The 17,926-nt window shown below is 40.8% G+C and overlaps 2 protein-coding genes across 2 annotated transcripts; one reads left to right on the top strand and one right to left on the bottom strand.

Annotated features, from left to right (window-relative positions):
- Nucleotides 1-17,804, bottom strand: LOC125239237 (nucleoporin NSP1-like). The gene is made up of 7 exons (XM_048146769.1): nt 17,698-17,804; nt 16,705-16,858; nt 15,445-15,599; nt 6,673-6,772; nt 3,813-4,067; nt 2,244-2,602; nt 1-1,675 (listed from the first exon to the last, which is right to left on the bottom strand). The coding sequence occupies exons 2-7, from the start codon at nt 16,838-16,840 to the stop codon at nt 149-151; spliced, it is 2,532 nt and encodes an 843-aa protein (XP_048002726.1). The 5' UTR covers nt 16,841-16,858; nt 17,698-17,804; the 3' UTR covers nt 1-148.
- LOC125239238 lies at nt 7,821-9,559 on the top strand. Its single transcript, XM_048146770.1, has 2 exons — nt 7,821-9,047; nt 9,419-9,559. Exon 1 carries the CDS (start codon nt 7,935-7,937, stop codon nt 8,637-8,639), a length of 705 nt encoding a protein of 234 aa, XP_048002727.1. The 5' UTR covers nt 7,821-7,934; the 3' UTR covers nt 8,640-9,047; nt 9,419-9,559.
- Nucleotides 17,805-17,926: the final 122 nt, after the last annotated feature.

Raw genomic sequence — 17,926 nt, 5'->3', positions numbered from 1 at the left:
TTAGGTATAATAATCGATCTTAAATATTTTTTTTATTATTTTTCCCAGAGTCAGAAAACCATTGTCTATCACATATATTAATATCTCGTTAAAAAAATCATGCATTTAAGGGTTAACACAATTTTTTGTAAATTCTTCTCAATACACCTTACTCAGTATCAGAAGACGATGAAGAAGAATAATTGAATCTTCTCGGAGGAGAACGCTTTATTCTCTGCATTTTACCGTCAGTTTTCATCTGTTTCTTATCAATATTCCTATTTTTATCATGTAAACTTTTACCAGATTGATTTTGGATATTTTTAAAACCCGAACTCACATTTTGGGTCAGGTTTGAACCGAAACTAGACTGTTTTTTCTCTACGCTTTTCTCCAATTCTTGTTTTTGGGCAGAAGTGTGTGTGTTGTCAAAAATATGACCAATGGCCTTTTGAACTGCGCCAAAATCAGAAGCTACAGCCGTTGCGCCAAAATCGCGTTTATTTTGGTTTGCGCCAGAATCAGAATTTCGTGCGCCAATAATAGGTTTATTTTGCGCAACGTTCACATCTGTAGGGTTATTCCGTGTTGTGTCAGTACTTAAATTTTTTATCTGTTCCGCGGGACTGCTATAAGTAGTTTTAATACTTGTAGCGTTATCAGGAGATACACCAAAACCCGTACTATTTTGAGCTACGCCAGAACTGGTAGCGTTAGTCTGAGCAACGCCAAAACCTGTAGCGTTATTCTGAGTCTGAGCTACGCCAAATACGCCGTGGTAACTGTCATAAGTTTTCTGTGCGCCAAAAACACTACCTTGGTTCTGAGCTACGACAAAACCTGTAGCGTTATTCTGAGTCTGGGCTACGCCAAATACGCTGTTGTTAGGAGCTTTCTGTCCGGCAAAAACACTACCTTGGTTCTGAGCTACGCCACTTGCGCTGTTATTCGATGTATTCTGAGCGCCAAACACACTACCCTTATTCTGAACTACGCCAAAACTAGAATTCTGTGTTGCGCCAAACCTTGTGTTGTTCTGTGGTGCGCCAAAACTTGCGTTGTTTTGTGCTACGCTAAAACCGTTGTTTGTGCCAAAACCAGTCGCATTATTATATGGTGCGCCAAAACTAGTAGCGTTTTGAGCGTTGCCAAAACCCGTGTTCTGAGTAGCGCCAAAAAGACTACTTTTATTCTGATTAGAACCAAAGCTTGGCTGAGTGCTACCAAAATTAGCATTTTGAGCAGAACCAAAAGTATTTTGAGCATTACCAAAACCTGAATTTTGGACACTAGCAACCCCAACGGTTCCAAAACCCGTGGCTTGAGCATTATTACTACTAAAACCAGCATTTGAAATTCCAAAACTACCTTGAGTTTGACCAAAAGCATTAGCAGTGCCAAATCCATTCTGAGCATTCCCAAAAGCTTGAGCACTCCCAAAAAGCGTATTTTTTGGTTGCTTAGGTATACCAATCAGCCATCTGTTTTGGTTAGGTTTGAAAACATTTACTTTCGGTGCCGATGGCAAGTAAATCATGATTTTCAAGTGATCTTTGGTTTCTATAAAGTCTTTTCCTAGTTCTAATGCTTCCGTGAGAGCTGTAGTGTGCCTGGCGTCCTTTAATATGTGGTCTTCGACAGCGAATGGAGCTATGTGGAGATTGCAGAGGTGGCATATGGCATGTGATTCGTCAATCTGTAAGTAAATAAAATGGTATAAAATCAAATTAAAAAAAATTGGGAACAGCTTACACGTATCAACTTAGCCCCAAACTAAGCAAAGCTTGTACTATGGGTGCTAAGCGACAATATACGTACTTAAATAGATAAATACATACATACATAAATAGATAATATAAATTCCCTTTATTTTTCGTGAAAGTTTCGTGATTTTTTCAAGGAATTTAAGATTTTTTAGGAAAGTTTCCGCAACTTGCACATCACTAGGAAGAGCACATGAGCCTGTTCAGGTTTCACGGGGGAATTAAGATATAGAGTTATTTTCATAGTCGTGACTAGGGCATGATCCCGGTATTTCCCGGTTCTTGATTGCCCTGGAAATCCCGGTAATTTTATGATGGCGAAAGAACCGGGACAAAAATTTAGGAACCGGTGCTCCCGGTGGTTTTCAAAATATCCGATTTATTCATTTTTTAAATTGTGATAAATCGGATATTTTGAAAAGAACCGCGAGGGAAATTATTACCCATTCTAAGTACAAATAATCAGGCAAATAATTTTAATAAATATTACTTTCAACTTACCTTCCTTATCAAATGCACATTATCAATCGCCGAAAAGACATTCTTCACATGTCCCAGCGACAAAATATGTTGTTTATCCTGCTCCCCCACCGAAGGATAGTACGTAGAAAACTCGTCACAGAGTCTACAGTTCATATAATAACCTTCCTTCCCATCTACATTATATAACCCGTTTAAATTATTTACATGGATTTTAAGAGTTTCTGAACCAATTTGGATGGTTACAAATTCAGTGTTGTCTATGTATAGAGTGTTAAAAGTGCCGACGTAAGGTAAGTAAGGCAGAACGTCGGTAAAATATTGTTTGGGAGTCAATTTTGGTTCTCTCGGCGAGTCTTCTGGGTTGGATGGCTCCGGTTCTGAAAATAAAGTATTTAGTAAATACAATAATATTGTCTTTTGTTACGACAGTTATGAAGTAAAACTGGGAAAACGGATTACATCCAGTTTATACAACTGACTCTAAATACTGAACTAACGTATTTCATATCAACAACACTCGTGTAGCATTGCTTTAAAAAGTGCGTCACGTTTGTTCACGCTATAAAATAGATATTCCAAAAACGGGCCATGCATGCATATTAAGACGATACAGTAGGGGTCAATTCTCCATACAAACGCTCTCGACTATTTCCTCCCTGGTTTTTGAAGATAGAGCAATGATTTTCTCAACACAGACTGTTATTACTTTTATCTGTGTCGGACCGTTTTGATTTCTTTGATATTCTGCTTTTTAAAGATTCTAGAGCCAATCAAAAATTTCCGAAAACGGCCTTTTTCATTGTGGCGCAAAAAAAGGTGTGATACTCAAGATTGGGAACAATTAACCAAAAAAGCTAAACGGTCCGACATAGATTACTTCATTGTTATTCAGATTCTCAAATTTCGTTCCGATTGATTAAGTTTTGAAGGAGGAAAGAGTCGAGAGCGGAACCTCGATTTTAAAGATTTTTTTGAAATGTCTTTTGACTGAGTTGTTCTTAATGGACAATTTTTTTCCGATAAATCTAGTTAATAACACTTGTCACGCTTTTTTGTAAACCTTAACATGGATTGTCACATTTATTATGACCCCCCCAACGCTGAGATGTAATATGTGGATGATCCCAACTAGTGTCTACGCCAAATCTTGGGAAAAGTCAAAGCGGACTCCTCTCATGAGCCGTGGCGAATGCCGGGATAACGCAAGAAGGGTGATGATACTGATGATTAATAAAAACTTAAAATAATCGATGGAATGAGGTGTTACTTTGCGAAAACCCATGTTAGGGCAATTTCAGAATTTGGGTCCTCCCAATTGGAGTTGTTTTGTTAACAAAAATTAACTCGCTGTGAGTTTAGTGATGACATTATCATTTTTCACATTCTGAATGTAAATTATCGCTTAAAGTTTATGTAACTAACACAAAAACAATATTTTTATTCAAATTTCATGCTTAACTATCGCCACAAAACTGACAATGAGTTAATTTTTTAACTTACGCTAATTTAACTTACGAAAATAGAAACTATTCTATTCGCTGATTAGCAAAGAAGGATGTTCTAGTTTTTGATTTACAGAAATCTTACCTTCTCTAACATCTTCTATATTCTCAGTACCAATATTTTCATCCCCAGTGTACATCTTCAGCAGTTTCTTCATCATTTTCCCGCTAAACTTGTTCTCCCCACATGTGTCAGCGTTCGCGAACATGTCGCGAGCGCGGCGCGCGGCGGCGAACGCGAACGTTCGGTTCGCGCGGTGACGGGGACCGTGCTCGTGCTCGGTTCGGAACGTAAGGGGGATATCGAGAGCGCATAGGTGACAGGTGTACGTGTTGACAGCTGAAAAAAAAAATTGAGCAGTTCTCAAAAGGTTTGTACATAGCCACGTCAGCAAATTTTATTTTCTCCTCACTAGCTCGGAAACACGTGTTTTGTCCTTTAATACCAGCGGGTAAAATCGCATTTTATCCACTAGTGGGTAAAGTAATTTGACCTTGAATAAAGTCAAATTAACTGGTTTAAAATTGACAAAAGTAGGTAAATCTAGTAATTAAGATGATTTACCACCTGTAGAACTACTGGCAGCAGTGATAAACGCATTTTTTTGCGTTGTAGTTTCCTCGCTGTAGTGAGAAGCTGGAAAAGTTTTGTGTTACACTCGGGTGCAAATGTATTTTACTTCTCGTGTGTTAAAAAACTCGCAAGTTCAGGATTCTATTCTCGAACCACTCGCTTCACTCGTGGTTCAACTATAGAATCCTTTTTTCGTTCGTTTTTCAATTCCACACTCGGCGTTAAAATACAACTTTGCCCCCTTGTATAACAAATAACTATGGTTTATGGTTTAAGAATTTATTTCTCCAAAAAGAATATAACATTCACTTAACTTAGAGAAATACAAAACAGTCTTACTTCAGTATTATTTACAAAGTGTATGAATACAAAATTTACTATTGATCCTATTTTTAACCCCCGACGCAAAAACGACGGGGTGTTATAAGTTTGACGTGTCTGTCTGTCTGTCTGTGAGTGTGCCTGTCGGTGGCATCGTAGCTCCCGAACGGATGAGCCGATTTAGATTTAGTTTTTTGTTTAAAAGCTAACTTCGTCGAGAGTGCTCTTAGCTATGTCTCATGATAATCGGTCTACTATATCGGGGTTTTCTTCAAAATTTCACTACAGTTAATTTTATTTTATTTTACTAGCCTGTGTGGCGACGGGTAAAGAATTTCACCACCCCCTTTCTTCCCGTGGGTGTCGTAGAAGGCGACTATGGGATATGGGTTAAATTGTGGCGTAGGCGAGAGGCTGGCAACCTGTCACTGCAATGTCACAGTTTCGTTTTCTTTCGGCCCCTTATTTGCCAAGAGTGGCACTGAGGCTTTAGTAGTTTCATGTGTTCTGCCTACCCCTTTATGGGATACAGGCGTGATTGTATGTATGTATGTATGTATGTTTTACTACAAATAACTTGCATTTACTGATGTATGGAGTTACTACTCTTTCCTAACTTATTTCTCTATGCTACCGGTCGTCATGAAATAATATCCGTGACATTTTTTTTTAATACTCCGTCGGTGGCAAACAAGCATACGGCCCGCCTGATGTAAAGCGGTCACCGTAACCTACGGACGCCTGCAACTCAAACAGTGTCACATGCGCGTTGCCACCCCATTAGAAACTTATGTTACACTCCCTTTTTAACCCCCGACGCAAAAACGAAGGGGTGTTATAAGTTTGACGTACGGAACAGTGACATTTGGTGCAGTGGAACTCCTGATGATGGTCAGAATGGAACTCCTCAAATCTGAACGGCACACTTATAGTGACTTTGGTATTTTTATAAGAACAGCATGCACTTACGTCCAGAACAGTGATATTTGGTGCAGTGGAATTGCTGATGATGGTCAGAACGGAACTCCTCAAATCTGAACGGCACACTTATAGTGACTTTGGTATTTTTATAAGAACAGCATGCACTTACGTCCAGAACAGTGACATTTGGTGCAGTGGAACTGCTGATGAAGAGTGAGCCGCCCCTGGTTAGAGTTCCGTTCTGATAATCATTCTCATCTGTAAGTACTTCAGAATCATCCAGATTTCAAAATTGGTTCAGAAATGACGGAGATATCGAATAACAAACATTAAAAAATATACAGACGAATTGATAACATAATCCAACATTTGAAAGTATTTATCACCAGAACCCCAAAGGAAGGCGGTTTTTTTTTCTTAAAAATTATGTTGTTGTATGGTCAATTTCATAACAAAATCCTTACTTTCAGCTCGCCCGTCAGCAAAGCCCTGCGAGTTATTCGGCCCTATCACTTTTACTTCTAACCAATGGGAATTGTAACTCCATACATCAGTAAATGCAAGTTATTTGTAGCGACATCTAGCGTCAACTAGCTTAAACTATCAGTACCACTACTCGACACTATGTGCCAACAGTTGCGTCTGCCAAAAATGTAATATTAAAACAGTTTACAACTTATATTACAAGCAGAAGGAATTGAAAACAGAGTACTGATTAATACTTTTTTTTTATACCACGTCGGTGGCAAACAGGTATACGGCCCGCCTGATGGAAAGCGGTCACCGTAACCTATGGACGCCCGCAACTCAAGGGGTGTCACGCGCGCGTTGCCGACCCATTAGAAACTTTACACTACTATTGTAATATTAGCTATAAATTGTTGAGCATTAGACTTGTTCGTAACGACATCTATTGACAAGCAGCAGTACTGATAATTCACGCTATTTGACGCGTGATTGAAGCGCGATTAACGCTAGATGTCACTTAACTATGCCTATACAAATAACCCGCATTTACTGATGTATGAAGTTACAACTCTTCCCTTACTTATTCCTCTATGCTTCTAACGGACAGGCCCTTACTATCCGGCAAACGATAGTGAGACAGGGCCCCTTTAATTTAAAGTACCTTCTGTCTTGTCAACAAACGCCACATCCTCGCTCGCTTCGCTCGGTGTCTCCGGTTTTGGTTCCTCGCCGATGTACGCTTGTACTAGCTCTTCAAACGTCTAAAAACGAATTAATAATTAAAACTGCTATTTAACATATACATCAATGATGTAATTAACTGTTTTATAAATTCTAAAGTATTATTGTATGCTGACGATACCAAGATATTTTCTGTTGTGAAGTCCGAGGCTGATTGTGTCAATTTACAGAATGACCTTAACAGATTAAGTAACTATTGTTTAATTAATAACCTGTATTTAAACATAAAGAAGTGTTCAATTATTACTTTTACACGTAAATGCAATCCTATAATCTTTAACTATACTGTGGGGTCGGAATGGCCTTGTAGCCATATCTTTAATTATAATTATAATAATTTGTTATTTATCTTGTATAAATTCCAGTAATTAATCTCATTAATATTAATTTATGTGTCTAATCTTATATAGTTATAGGTATTTATAACTGATATTAAGATTATATAATACACAAATAAATAAATAGCTCAATAATAATATTAAATAATTTATATACAAAAACTTAATATAAATATATATTAAAATTACTCGCGGACAGAGCGACCCATGTTTGTTAGTAGATATCCAGTTGGTATGCACTTTGTCCCGGCACCGATAATCCGTGTGCCGCTGTAAGCGCTGCGCGCCGCTCGGCACGGTCTAATGGCCGGCCGCCCGCTGCAGCGCTCACAGCGATGTATTGTGCGCGGCGCCGCTTGCGCCGCCAGTACCTCATAGACCTCGCCGCGAAACGCATGTTCTTTGTTGTGCTTCCGGGCCAAATCGCATTCCGCTCGCATTTAATTTAATTATTTTGCTTTCTTTCGCTTTCGCTCTTTCGCCTTCCACTCTTTATTGACTGATGTGTTTGTGCTAACTGTTTCTTCCGTGTGACGTGTAAATAGACAATAAATCGGTGTGCAAAAGGACGCTTAGTGCTTATTATTACTCTCCGCATCTGCACCCGCTTATCTGCACGCTTACTGCTAGCACCAAGGCAAGTTACCACCACCTACCACGTCTACACTGGTGACCCCGTGGAACACATAAAATGAGCGACGACGAGAATCGCGTATCAGAGAAGCCCGGGCCGAGCAGACAAAGAAACGACGCTCAAGATGGCGGCATAGCAACGGAAATTTACCGCATCGGCGTGAAAGTGCCTATTTTTTGGCCGGAAAAACCGGCAATATGGTTCGCGCAAATGGAGTCGCAATTTGGTGTGGCGAATATTACTGCGGACGCTACTAAATACAATTACGTCGTGTCACAACTCGATTCGCAATATGTTGCCGAGGTTGAGGACATTATTCTTGCGCCGCCGCCTACTGACAAATACAAAAAAATAAAAGAGGAACTTATCAAAAGACTCTCTGTATCCAGGCAGAAGAAGGTGAAGCAGTTGCTTAGCCAAGAAGAGTTAGGTGATAGGAAGCCGTCCCAGTTTCTTCGCCACCTACGTCATCTGGCTGGGCCGAACATACCTGATGAATTCCTTTTATCAATATGGACATCTCGCCTGCCAAGTAACTTACAGTTTGTGATTGCAGCGAAGCTCAATGACCCAATTGAAGAGCTTGCCGACTTGGCTGACCGCGTCCATGACGTATCTACCCCTCAAGTAGCCGCAGCGTCAGCGGCTGACCCACAGATGGCAGTCCTCATGCGTCAAGTGAGTGAGTTGGCCGAGGGCATGAAGGCGCTGAAAAGTCAGTTCGGCAATGATAGGCAGTCGCGGTCAAGATCTCGTGCGCCCAACAAGTCGCGTAACCGCTCCAGCTCACGCAGGTCGCAGTCCAGTTATAGAAAGTTTCCTGAGTGCTGGTACCACGCGAAGTTCGGAGAGAAAGCGACAAGGTGTATGAAACCGTGCGACTTCCAGGCGGGAAACGAGAGGGGCACTCGTTAGTGGCGACCGCCGTTTGCCCGAGTCCTGGTCGCTTATTTGTTACTGACCAATCGTCAAAGATACAGTTTCTCGTTGATACTGGCAGCGACGTCTGTGTCTTCCCAAGGTCACAACTGAAATATCGGCGACAACCAACCAGTTACCAGTTAGCTGCGGCGAATGGCTCACCTATAATCACCTACGGCTACCTACACTTAGTGCTGAACCTAGGCTTGCGCCGCGACTTCGCTTGGCAATTTATTGTTGCGGACGTGACGAAGCCAATAATCGGCGTGGATTTCCTGGCACATTTCGACCTTCTTCCAGACTGCAAAAACAAACGGCTCATCGACAGGACGACTAGCTTGTGCGCCGTGGCTTTGCCTGGATGTTCTACGGATGAAATTTCTTCGGTCAAAGTAGTGTCGGGTGAGTCAGAATATCATCGCATACTACTAGAGTACCCCGACATTACTCGCCCATCTGGCGTTCATCGGGTTCCCAAGCATAATGTTCTTCATTTTATAAGAACTACTCCAGGGCCTCCTGTGTCTTGCTCTCCTCGACGGTTGGCCCCGGATAAATTGAAAATTGCTAAGGATGAGTTCTCGTCGATGCTTCAGAATGGAATAGCTAGACCTTCAGAGTCACCATGGTCGTCACCTCTACACCTAGCCCCTAAGAAAAACAATGGCTGGAGGCCTTGCGGTGACTACCGTATGCTGAATGCAAGGACGATCCCGGACAAATACCCCATTAGGCATATTCATGATTTTGCTCATAATATTTCTGGTTGCCAGGTTTTCTCCACCATCGACCTTGAGAAGGCGTACCACCAGATCCCTGTGAACCCCGAGGACATCCAGAAGACCTCGATCACCACGCCGTTCGGGCTCTTCGAGTTCCCGTATATGACGTTTGGCCTACGGAACGCTGGCCAGACGTTCCAGCGGTTCGTGGACGAGATGGTAAGAGGACTGGATTTCTGTTACGCCTACTTAGACGACTTCTTGGTGTATTCGAAGGACGAAGTTACTCACAAAGAGCACCTGCGCCAGCTGTTCACCAAGTTCCAGGAATACGGGATGGTCATTAACACTTCTAAATGTGTCTTCGGTGCATCGGAAGTAACGTTCCTGGGCTACAGCATCTCAGCCGCAGGTACCAAGCCCCTTCCGTCCAAGGTTGATGCCATTAAAGACTTCCCGGCCCCGAAAAATGTAAGAGAACTACGCAGGTTCCTAGGGATGCTCAATTTCTACCGTAGATTCATCCCTGGGGCAGCAGCATCTCAGGCTCCACTTAATGCACTTTTAACGGGATCAGCGAAGCCCTCTCATCCTGTCAACTTCAGTGCTGAAGAGCACGAGGCCTTCAATGCTTGTAAGGACAGCTTATGTCAGGCTGCGTTGCTAGCGCATCCAAATAGTCAGGCTAGGCTGGCCGTCGTCACAGATGCCTCTGATATCTCCATGGGCGCCGTGCTGCAGCAGTACATCGACGGAGAATGGCAACCTCTAGCGTTCTTCTCGAGGAAGTTAAGCCCTGCGCAGCGTAAGTACTCACCATACGATCGTGAGCTTCTGGCCATATACGAAGCGCTCAAATACTTTAGACACATGGTCGAGGCCAGAGACTTTACGATCTACACGGACCACAAGCCCATATGCTTTGCCTTCAACTCACGAAAGGACAACTGCTCACCCAGACAGTTCAGGCATTTGGACTTTATAGCGCAGTTCACTACTGACATACGGCATATCTCTGGGAAAGACAACGTGGTGGCAGATACCCTGTCGCGCGTTGAAGAAATCACACAGCCGATCGACTTAGAGAAGTTAGCCCAATCCCAGATGAGAGATCCAGAGTTACAGGACCTCCTGCAGAGTGACAGCTCGCTGCGCCTAAAGAAATTCAGGTTGCCAGGCATTCAGGCTGAGCTGTACTGCAACGAGAAGGACCAGACGCTCAGGCCTTATGTCACGAAGGAGTTGCGCAGGCAGGCGTTCCAGAGCTTGCACTCCTTCAGCCACCCTGGTGCCAACGCTTCCATTAAGCTCGTCGCGGACCGGTACGTTTGGCCAGGCATCAATAGAGACTGCCGCGAATGGGCACGTACCTGCTTGGCATGCCAAAGAGCCAAGGTCACCCGCCACGTCTCTGCGCCACTAGGGACTTACAGACTTCCGAGAGCTAGGTTTATGCACGTCCATATAGACCTCATTGGACCCCTGCCAGTGTCTCAGGGTTATAAATACTGCCTTACAGCCGTCGATCGGTATACTCGTTGGCCTGAGGTGGTACCGCTACATGAGATCACGGCAGAAGCCGTTGCAAAAGGCATTCTTCATGGCTGGATATCGCGATTCGGCTGCCCTAACGACATTGTGACAGACCGTGGCAGACAGTTTGAGAGCTCCCTCTTCAGGCATCTGTCTGAGCTAGCCGGCTTCCAGCATCGTCGTACAACAGCGTACCACCCTGCGTGCAACGGCCTCGCGGAAAGATTTCATCGGCAGTTGAAAGCTGCCATTACCTGCCACGCGACTGGCAACTGGGTGGATACTTTACCCTTAGTCCTACTTGGTATACGGAGTGCCTACAAGGAGGATCTGAACGCTTCAACTGCCGAGCTCGTGTACGGCGAGCCACTGAGGTTACCGGGAGAGTTGCTACATGCCAAGTCACCAGATGACACTATTGATGTGACAGATTATGTCGCACGCTTGCGTAAGTTTGCCCATAACCTCACTCCGGTGCCAGCGTCGCGCCATACGACCAATAGGCGAGTATTTGTCTATAAGGATCTTGACACCGCCAGCCACGTATTGCTGAGAGATGATACGAGTCGTCCACCACTGCAACCAGCGTATACTGGTCCGTACGAAGTGCTTAAACGAGGTGACAAAGTGTTCAGATTACGTGTGAACGGCAAAAGTGTAACAGTGTCAATAGACCGTATTAAGCCTGCCTATGTATTGGCTGATGTACCTCATGTACCATCTCCTATCCCATCTATTCGACCAGCTCCAGAGACTGAAAACACCATCAAAAAGACGAGGTCAGGACGTACAGTGCAAGTCCCTGATTATTACTAATTTTTGTTTTCCATCGCCCTGCCGGTCTCTGGAGGGGGGTGATGTGGGGTCGGAATGGCCTTGTAGCCATATCTTTAATTATAATTATAATAATTTGTTATTTATCTTGTATAAATTCCAGTAATTAATCTCATTAATATTAATTTATGTGTCTAATCTTATATAGTTATAGGTATTTATAACTGATATTAAGATTATATAATACACAAATAAATAAATAGCTCAATAATAATATTAAATAATTTATATACAAAAACTTAATATAAATATGTATTAAAATTACTCGCGGACAGAGCGACCCATGTTTGTTAGTAGATATCCAGTTGGTATGCACTTTGTCCCGGCACCGATAATCCGTGTGCCGCTGTAAGCGCTGCGCGCCGCTCGGCACGGTCTAATGGCCGGCCGCCCGCTGCAGCGCTCACAGCGATGTATTGTGCGCGGCGCCGCTTGCGCCGCCAGTACCTCATAGACCTCGCCGCGAAACGCATGTTCTTTGTTGTGCTTCCGGGCCAAATCGCATTCCGCTCGCATTTAATTTAATTATTTTGCTTTCTTTCGCTTTCGCTCTTTCGCCTTCCACTCTTTATTGACTGATGTGTTTGTGCTAACTGTTTCTTCCGTGTGACGTGTAAATAGACAATAAATCGGTGTGCAAAAGGACGCTTAGTGCTTATTATTACTCTCCGCATCTGCACCCGCTTATCTGCACGCTTACTGCTAGCACCAAGGCAAGTTACCACCACCTACCACGTCTACAATACCATTGGAAACCAGCCACTTACTAGAGTTACTGAGGTTAGAGATTTAGGTGTATATTTAGACAGCGAAATTCAGTTGGTGTCACACGTTGATAAGATAACATCTAAGGCTTACAAAATGCTAGGTTTCATTTTTAGGCAAAGTAAGGATTTCAAAAACCCTACGACGCTACTTCTTTTATATAATGCATATGTAAGGTCAAATTTGGAATATGCATCTACAGTATGGAGTCCTCATTTTTCAGTACACATTAATTCATTAGAAAGAATTCAAAAAAAATTTCTTCAACGTATGAAGTATAAGTTTCAGTCCTTTAAACCCGAGAATTTTGAGTCCCTTGAAGTGCGAAGAGAAAAACGTGATGTAATTTTCTTGTTTAAATTATTGAATAATTTAACTGACTCAGAAGAACTATTAAGCAAAGTCTCATTTAAATGTCCCACGTATCGCACACGTTCCACCGCTTTATTATCTGTCCCATTCAGTCGCAAAAAGTATGTCAACAACAAATATCTATCAAGAGCCTGCAATACATACAATAAGAAGTTTTCGAAAATTGATTTGTTCCAGCATAATTATAATAGATTTGTTTCTGCCATTAAACAAAATTAAAAAAAAAAATTAAATAAAATAAAAGAAAAAGAAAATAATAATATTAACAAATTGAGTTAAATTATATCTTCCTTTTATACTCAACGTTAAAATTAAATTGATGTTGCCATTGTATAACGTTAAATTTATGTTGCAATTGTTAAGTTGTTTTGTGTTAAATTGTAGATTTGTATATTCATATTCATTTCCAAATTCTAAATTTGTGATTGAATACTTAAAGACTTTACTTTAATCATGCATGTAAAACTATTTATTCCTGCTTGTTGAAGTCAACTTTTTATTTTTATTTTACTTGTATTATTTTTCGGAGCAAAGAATTCTGTAATAGCTATAAGTGGAAACTGTTTTGGCTCATGAGTTAACTATGTTTGTTTACCTTAATGTATTATTATGTGCTGTATGTTTCCCAAATAAATAAATAAAAAAATAAAAAAAATAATAAATGTGGGTGTGTTTAGTAAAACTTCCCAATTTGTCGGTTACCATTAAGGCGAGATTTACTTGTATATTTATATGAATAAACTGCCAAAGCGGCTTTATAGCAATCGACAAAGTGGGACGTTTTCCCGTGCACACTCACAAGTATGTAATATAAAGGAAACCAAAATATTATCGCCCCTAGTTTGGCAAAGACGAAAGCCAAGAAAAAAAGAATTCGACTGGTACTGTAGGGGCCGGGTGATCTAGTAAGGACATTAGCTGTGTAAGTTCTCGTTTATCTAAATATTTAGTAACTACATTGAAATACAAAGTAAAGTGAAGCGCTGGTAGCCTAGCGGTATGTACGTGCGACTTTCGTCCCGGAGGTCGCGGGTTCGAACCCCGGCTCGCACCAATGACTTTTTCGGAATTTATGTGCGAAATGTCATTTGATATTTGCCATTGCCAGTCGCTTTTCGGTGAAGGAAAACATCGTGAGGAAACCGGACTAATTCCAATAAGGTCTAGTTACCCTTTGGGTTGGAAGGTCAGATGGCAGTCGCTTTCATAAAATTAGTGCCTACGCCAAATCTTGGGATTAGTTGTCAAAGCGGGCTCCCATGAGCCGTGGTAAATGCCGGGATAACGCAAGAAGGATGATGATGATGATTGAAATACAAAGTAAGGCACTGGTTCCACCAAAAGTGGCACTGGTTCCACCAAAAGTGGCACTGGTTCCACCAAAAGTGGCACTGGTTCCACCAAAAGTGGCACTGGTTCCACCAAAAGTGGCACTGGTTCCACCAAAAGTGGCACTGGTTCCACCAAAAGTGGCACTGGTTCCACCACTCACTCACTTTTGGTAGGACCAGAGCAAGTTCTCACTGTCTAAATATTTAGTAACTACATTAAAATACAGAGTAAATAATAGATTTTTCAGTACAGATGGTCGTTTTTTTACGCACTAGTGCGAGAAGTGGTTCATTATATGCCAGGTCGAAACTTCGGAGGCTCATCTGTACTGAAAAACGTCAGACTTATATTGACCGGGATATAGACCGTGATTACCTTTTTGCTTTTTGTCGAGCTCCCGATATTTCGACGCAGTTTTCCGTGATCATGATGCATGCAACTGCGTCGAAATATCGGGAGCTCGACAAAAATAAAAAAGGTAATCACGGTCTATATCCCGGTCAATATAAGTCTAATGAAAATAACCGTGAATCATTCAAAACTCTTACTGAAAAACGTCGTACGATACACGTGCGAAAAGGGAATTCGTAACTCGTGTCGATTTAAAACACTCCCTTCGGTCGTGTTTTAATTTATCGCCACTCGTTTCGAACTTCCTTTTTTAGGGTTCCGTAGTCAACTAGGAACCCTTATAGTTTCGCCATGTCTGTCTGTCCGTCCGTCCGTCCGTCCGCGGATAATCTCAGCAACCGTTAGCACTAGAAAGCTGAAATTTGGTACCAATATGTATATCAATCACGCTAACAAAGTGCAAAAATAAAAGATGGGAAAAAATGTTTTATTAGGGTACCCCCCCTACATGTAAAGTGGGGGCTGATATTTTTTTTTATTTCAACCCCAACGTGTGATATATTGTTGGATAGGTATTTAAAAATGAATAAGGGTTTACTAAGATCGTTTTTTGATAATATTAACAGTTTTGGAAATAATCGCTCCTAAAGGAAAAAAAAGTGCGTCCCCCCCCCCTCCAACTTTTGAACCATACGTTTAAAAAATATGAAAAAAATCACAAAAGTAGAACTTTATAAAGACTTTCAAGGAAAATTGTTTTGAACTTGATAGGTTCAGCAGTTTTTGAGAAAAATATGGAAAACTACGGAACCCTACACTGAGCGTGGCCCGACACGCTCTTGGCCGGTTTTTTACGCATTTGTATCGTAATGTACTATTAGTTTATTTACCTGCTCATTAAGCACTGCCAAGGCATGCTTCTTCTGTTTGTAGTGCGAAGTTTGTTCGTTGATAGCATACACAGTGTTGCAGGTATCACAGAAGCTGACTGCTTCTGGAGTTTTTGTTGACGTGTCTGTCCCCGCCTCGGATGATGCATTGAAACCTACAAAATATTAAAAAAAAAAAAAAAATTCATAGAAAAATATCTAAAATTAAAACAACCACAATTCTCTTAAATAATGCTTAAAAACTATAAATATAGGTACAAACATGGTTTAGAAAGACATAAATAACAAAAAAGTCTTGTATGCAAAAATTTTAAGCAGGTCAACATAATATTATTTTACGCCAATACCTAAACTAAGTAACTTAATACTTGTATCTTAGGCATTTCGTGTTAGTAGGTCAGTATAATGTAGTTAGGTGCTTATTGAGCAAAACAATAAAGGTTATAAATTGTAAGTAAGTAGCTAGGTTTATTATATTATATACTAGGTTTATTATATTATAAATTGTAAGTAAGTAGCTAGGTTTATATACATTTTAAGAAATTGTATTAATCAAACGGACGTAGTTACGCAGAAACGTTCCAATCCACATGAAATTGTCATTAAGTTTTAGACCTTTTATGAAAAAGAAAAGTCTTTCATTTCAATGACAATTTCAGATGGATTGGAACGTTTCTGCGTAACTACGTCCAATTTAACTATGCCGTATGTCTAGGGCACATTATAAGGATGACTTGGTAGTTACTCTCCGGCAGCAGCGACACTAAAGGTACTTCGAAAGCATGTGGTTGAACAAAATTACTATAAATGTTACTCGACATTGTCCAAAGTAAGATGTTGTTATTTAATACTATTAACTATAAGTATTAGTATAAGTAAGTAAGTAAGTAAATAAATATTCTATCAGTCAGTATATTAGTATAATACATTATATCAGTCAGAAAACACAAAAGATATCACTACGCATATTATTTTTATCCATATTTTATTTCTCCTATCAGGATCGAAAGAGCTCGCGATTCTGAGTATGGATCGCCTAAAAAATACCCATGATACAAAAAACCACTTTGAAAAAAATGGCCCATATACTTGTGAGAGAAATTAATTATCAAAGCGGACCCCCGGCTCCCATGAGCTGTGGCAAAATGCCGGGATAACGCAAGGAGGATGATGATGACACTTGTGAGAGAAAATTTCCCACACAAACAGGGGAATGTTCTTGGGAACGGCACAAATCCAAATACTACTCATATTTTGTACCTTCAGCAGAGTCTCCAGCAGATAGATGGTTACTCAGTCTGTCCAAGGCAGCAGCGATAAGCTCCCGAGCAGCCCGGTGTCCCGAGCTACTGTCATGGGAGGGTGGCGCCTCCGTGTGACAGAGATGACAATACATCCTCAATTCCTCAGGTATCTGGAAATATATGAACATATATGATCTTCCCGATTTTGTCTTAGGTACAACCTAGCTAGCATAGCATGCGCGGATCCAGGCAGGGGGTCATGACCCCCCCCTGGAGCCTAGGTTGGCCATACAAATAGACCACGTGACCCCCCCCCTGGGGCCTGGCCCTTTACCACGTGACCCCCCCCTGGGCACGAAGCTGGATCGCGCTTGTAGCATAGTTAGCTTAACCTATGTATACATATTTGTTTTATGTAAATAATTATTTTTTGTGCTTAACCTAAACATAATATTAAGAAACAATTGATAAAGGTTTCTGGCACTCTTTGGTACTCATTCCAATTTTAAGACAGTTTTACATATATGAAATGAACAATATTTACAACTATATATGCAATGAGCATGAGCTATTGCAAAAAAAAAAAATGAAGGTAGTTAGAAAAAAATTAAGGACTAAGAAATATTTTAATTTGCAGATATATCTTGAGAAATTCTGTTTTATTAAAACCTCCAAACTTCAACATTTTAAAAAGTACCCAAGAACAACAGAGGTTATCAATTACTAAACAAGGAAAAATCCTTATGACGTCATGTGTATGCAGTATTTTTTAGGACTGATAAGACTTGAATTAAGGATTTCTTACAATCTAGCCATTAACGGGTTAAGCGTTATAGTGTTGTATATTATATATTTACTACGACATCAGTGGTAAATGATCGAAAATATCTAATTCTTAGAAATAGCTGTTTCGCAATGATTAGTCATCGAGAAATGCGATAAGAAAAATGTTCTTGTCATAAAACAGAATTTAAGCTTTACAATACATTTATAGAAATATTATACTTACTTTAAAAGAACTAAAATAGTAGTACTATATACTTTCAGTAGTTTTATTAAAGTAAAATCGGTAAACAACAATCACACACCTCCTGAATGCAAATTTGCAAAAACATGGAAATGTCAATTTGACATTATCAAAAACCAAAGAAAAACAGTCTACAAACTGTAACAGACGGTAGAGCCACTAGAACCGTCTGAGCCTGTCTGATCGAACGTAAGGGACCAATGGTTGTCAA

The sequence above is a fragment of the Leguminivora glycinivorella genome, chromosome 25, assembly GCF_023078275.1.
Source record: "Leguminivora glycinivorella isolate SPB_JAAS2020 chromosome 25, LegGlyc_1.1, whole genome shotgun sequence".
NCBI classification, from domain to species: Eukaryota; Metazoa; Arthropoda; class Insecta; order Lepidoptera; family Tortricidae; genus Leguminivora; species Leguminivora glycinivorella.
This window is presented reverse-complemented; position numbering and strand designations above follow the sequence as displayed.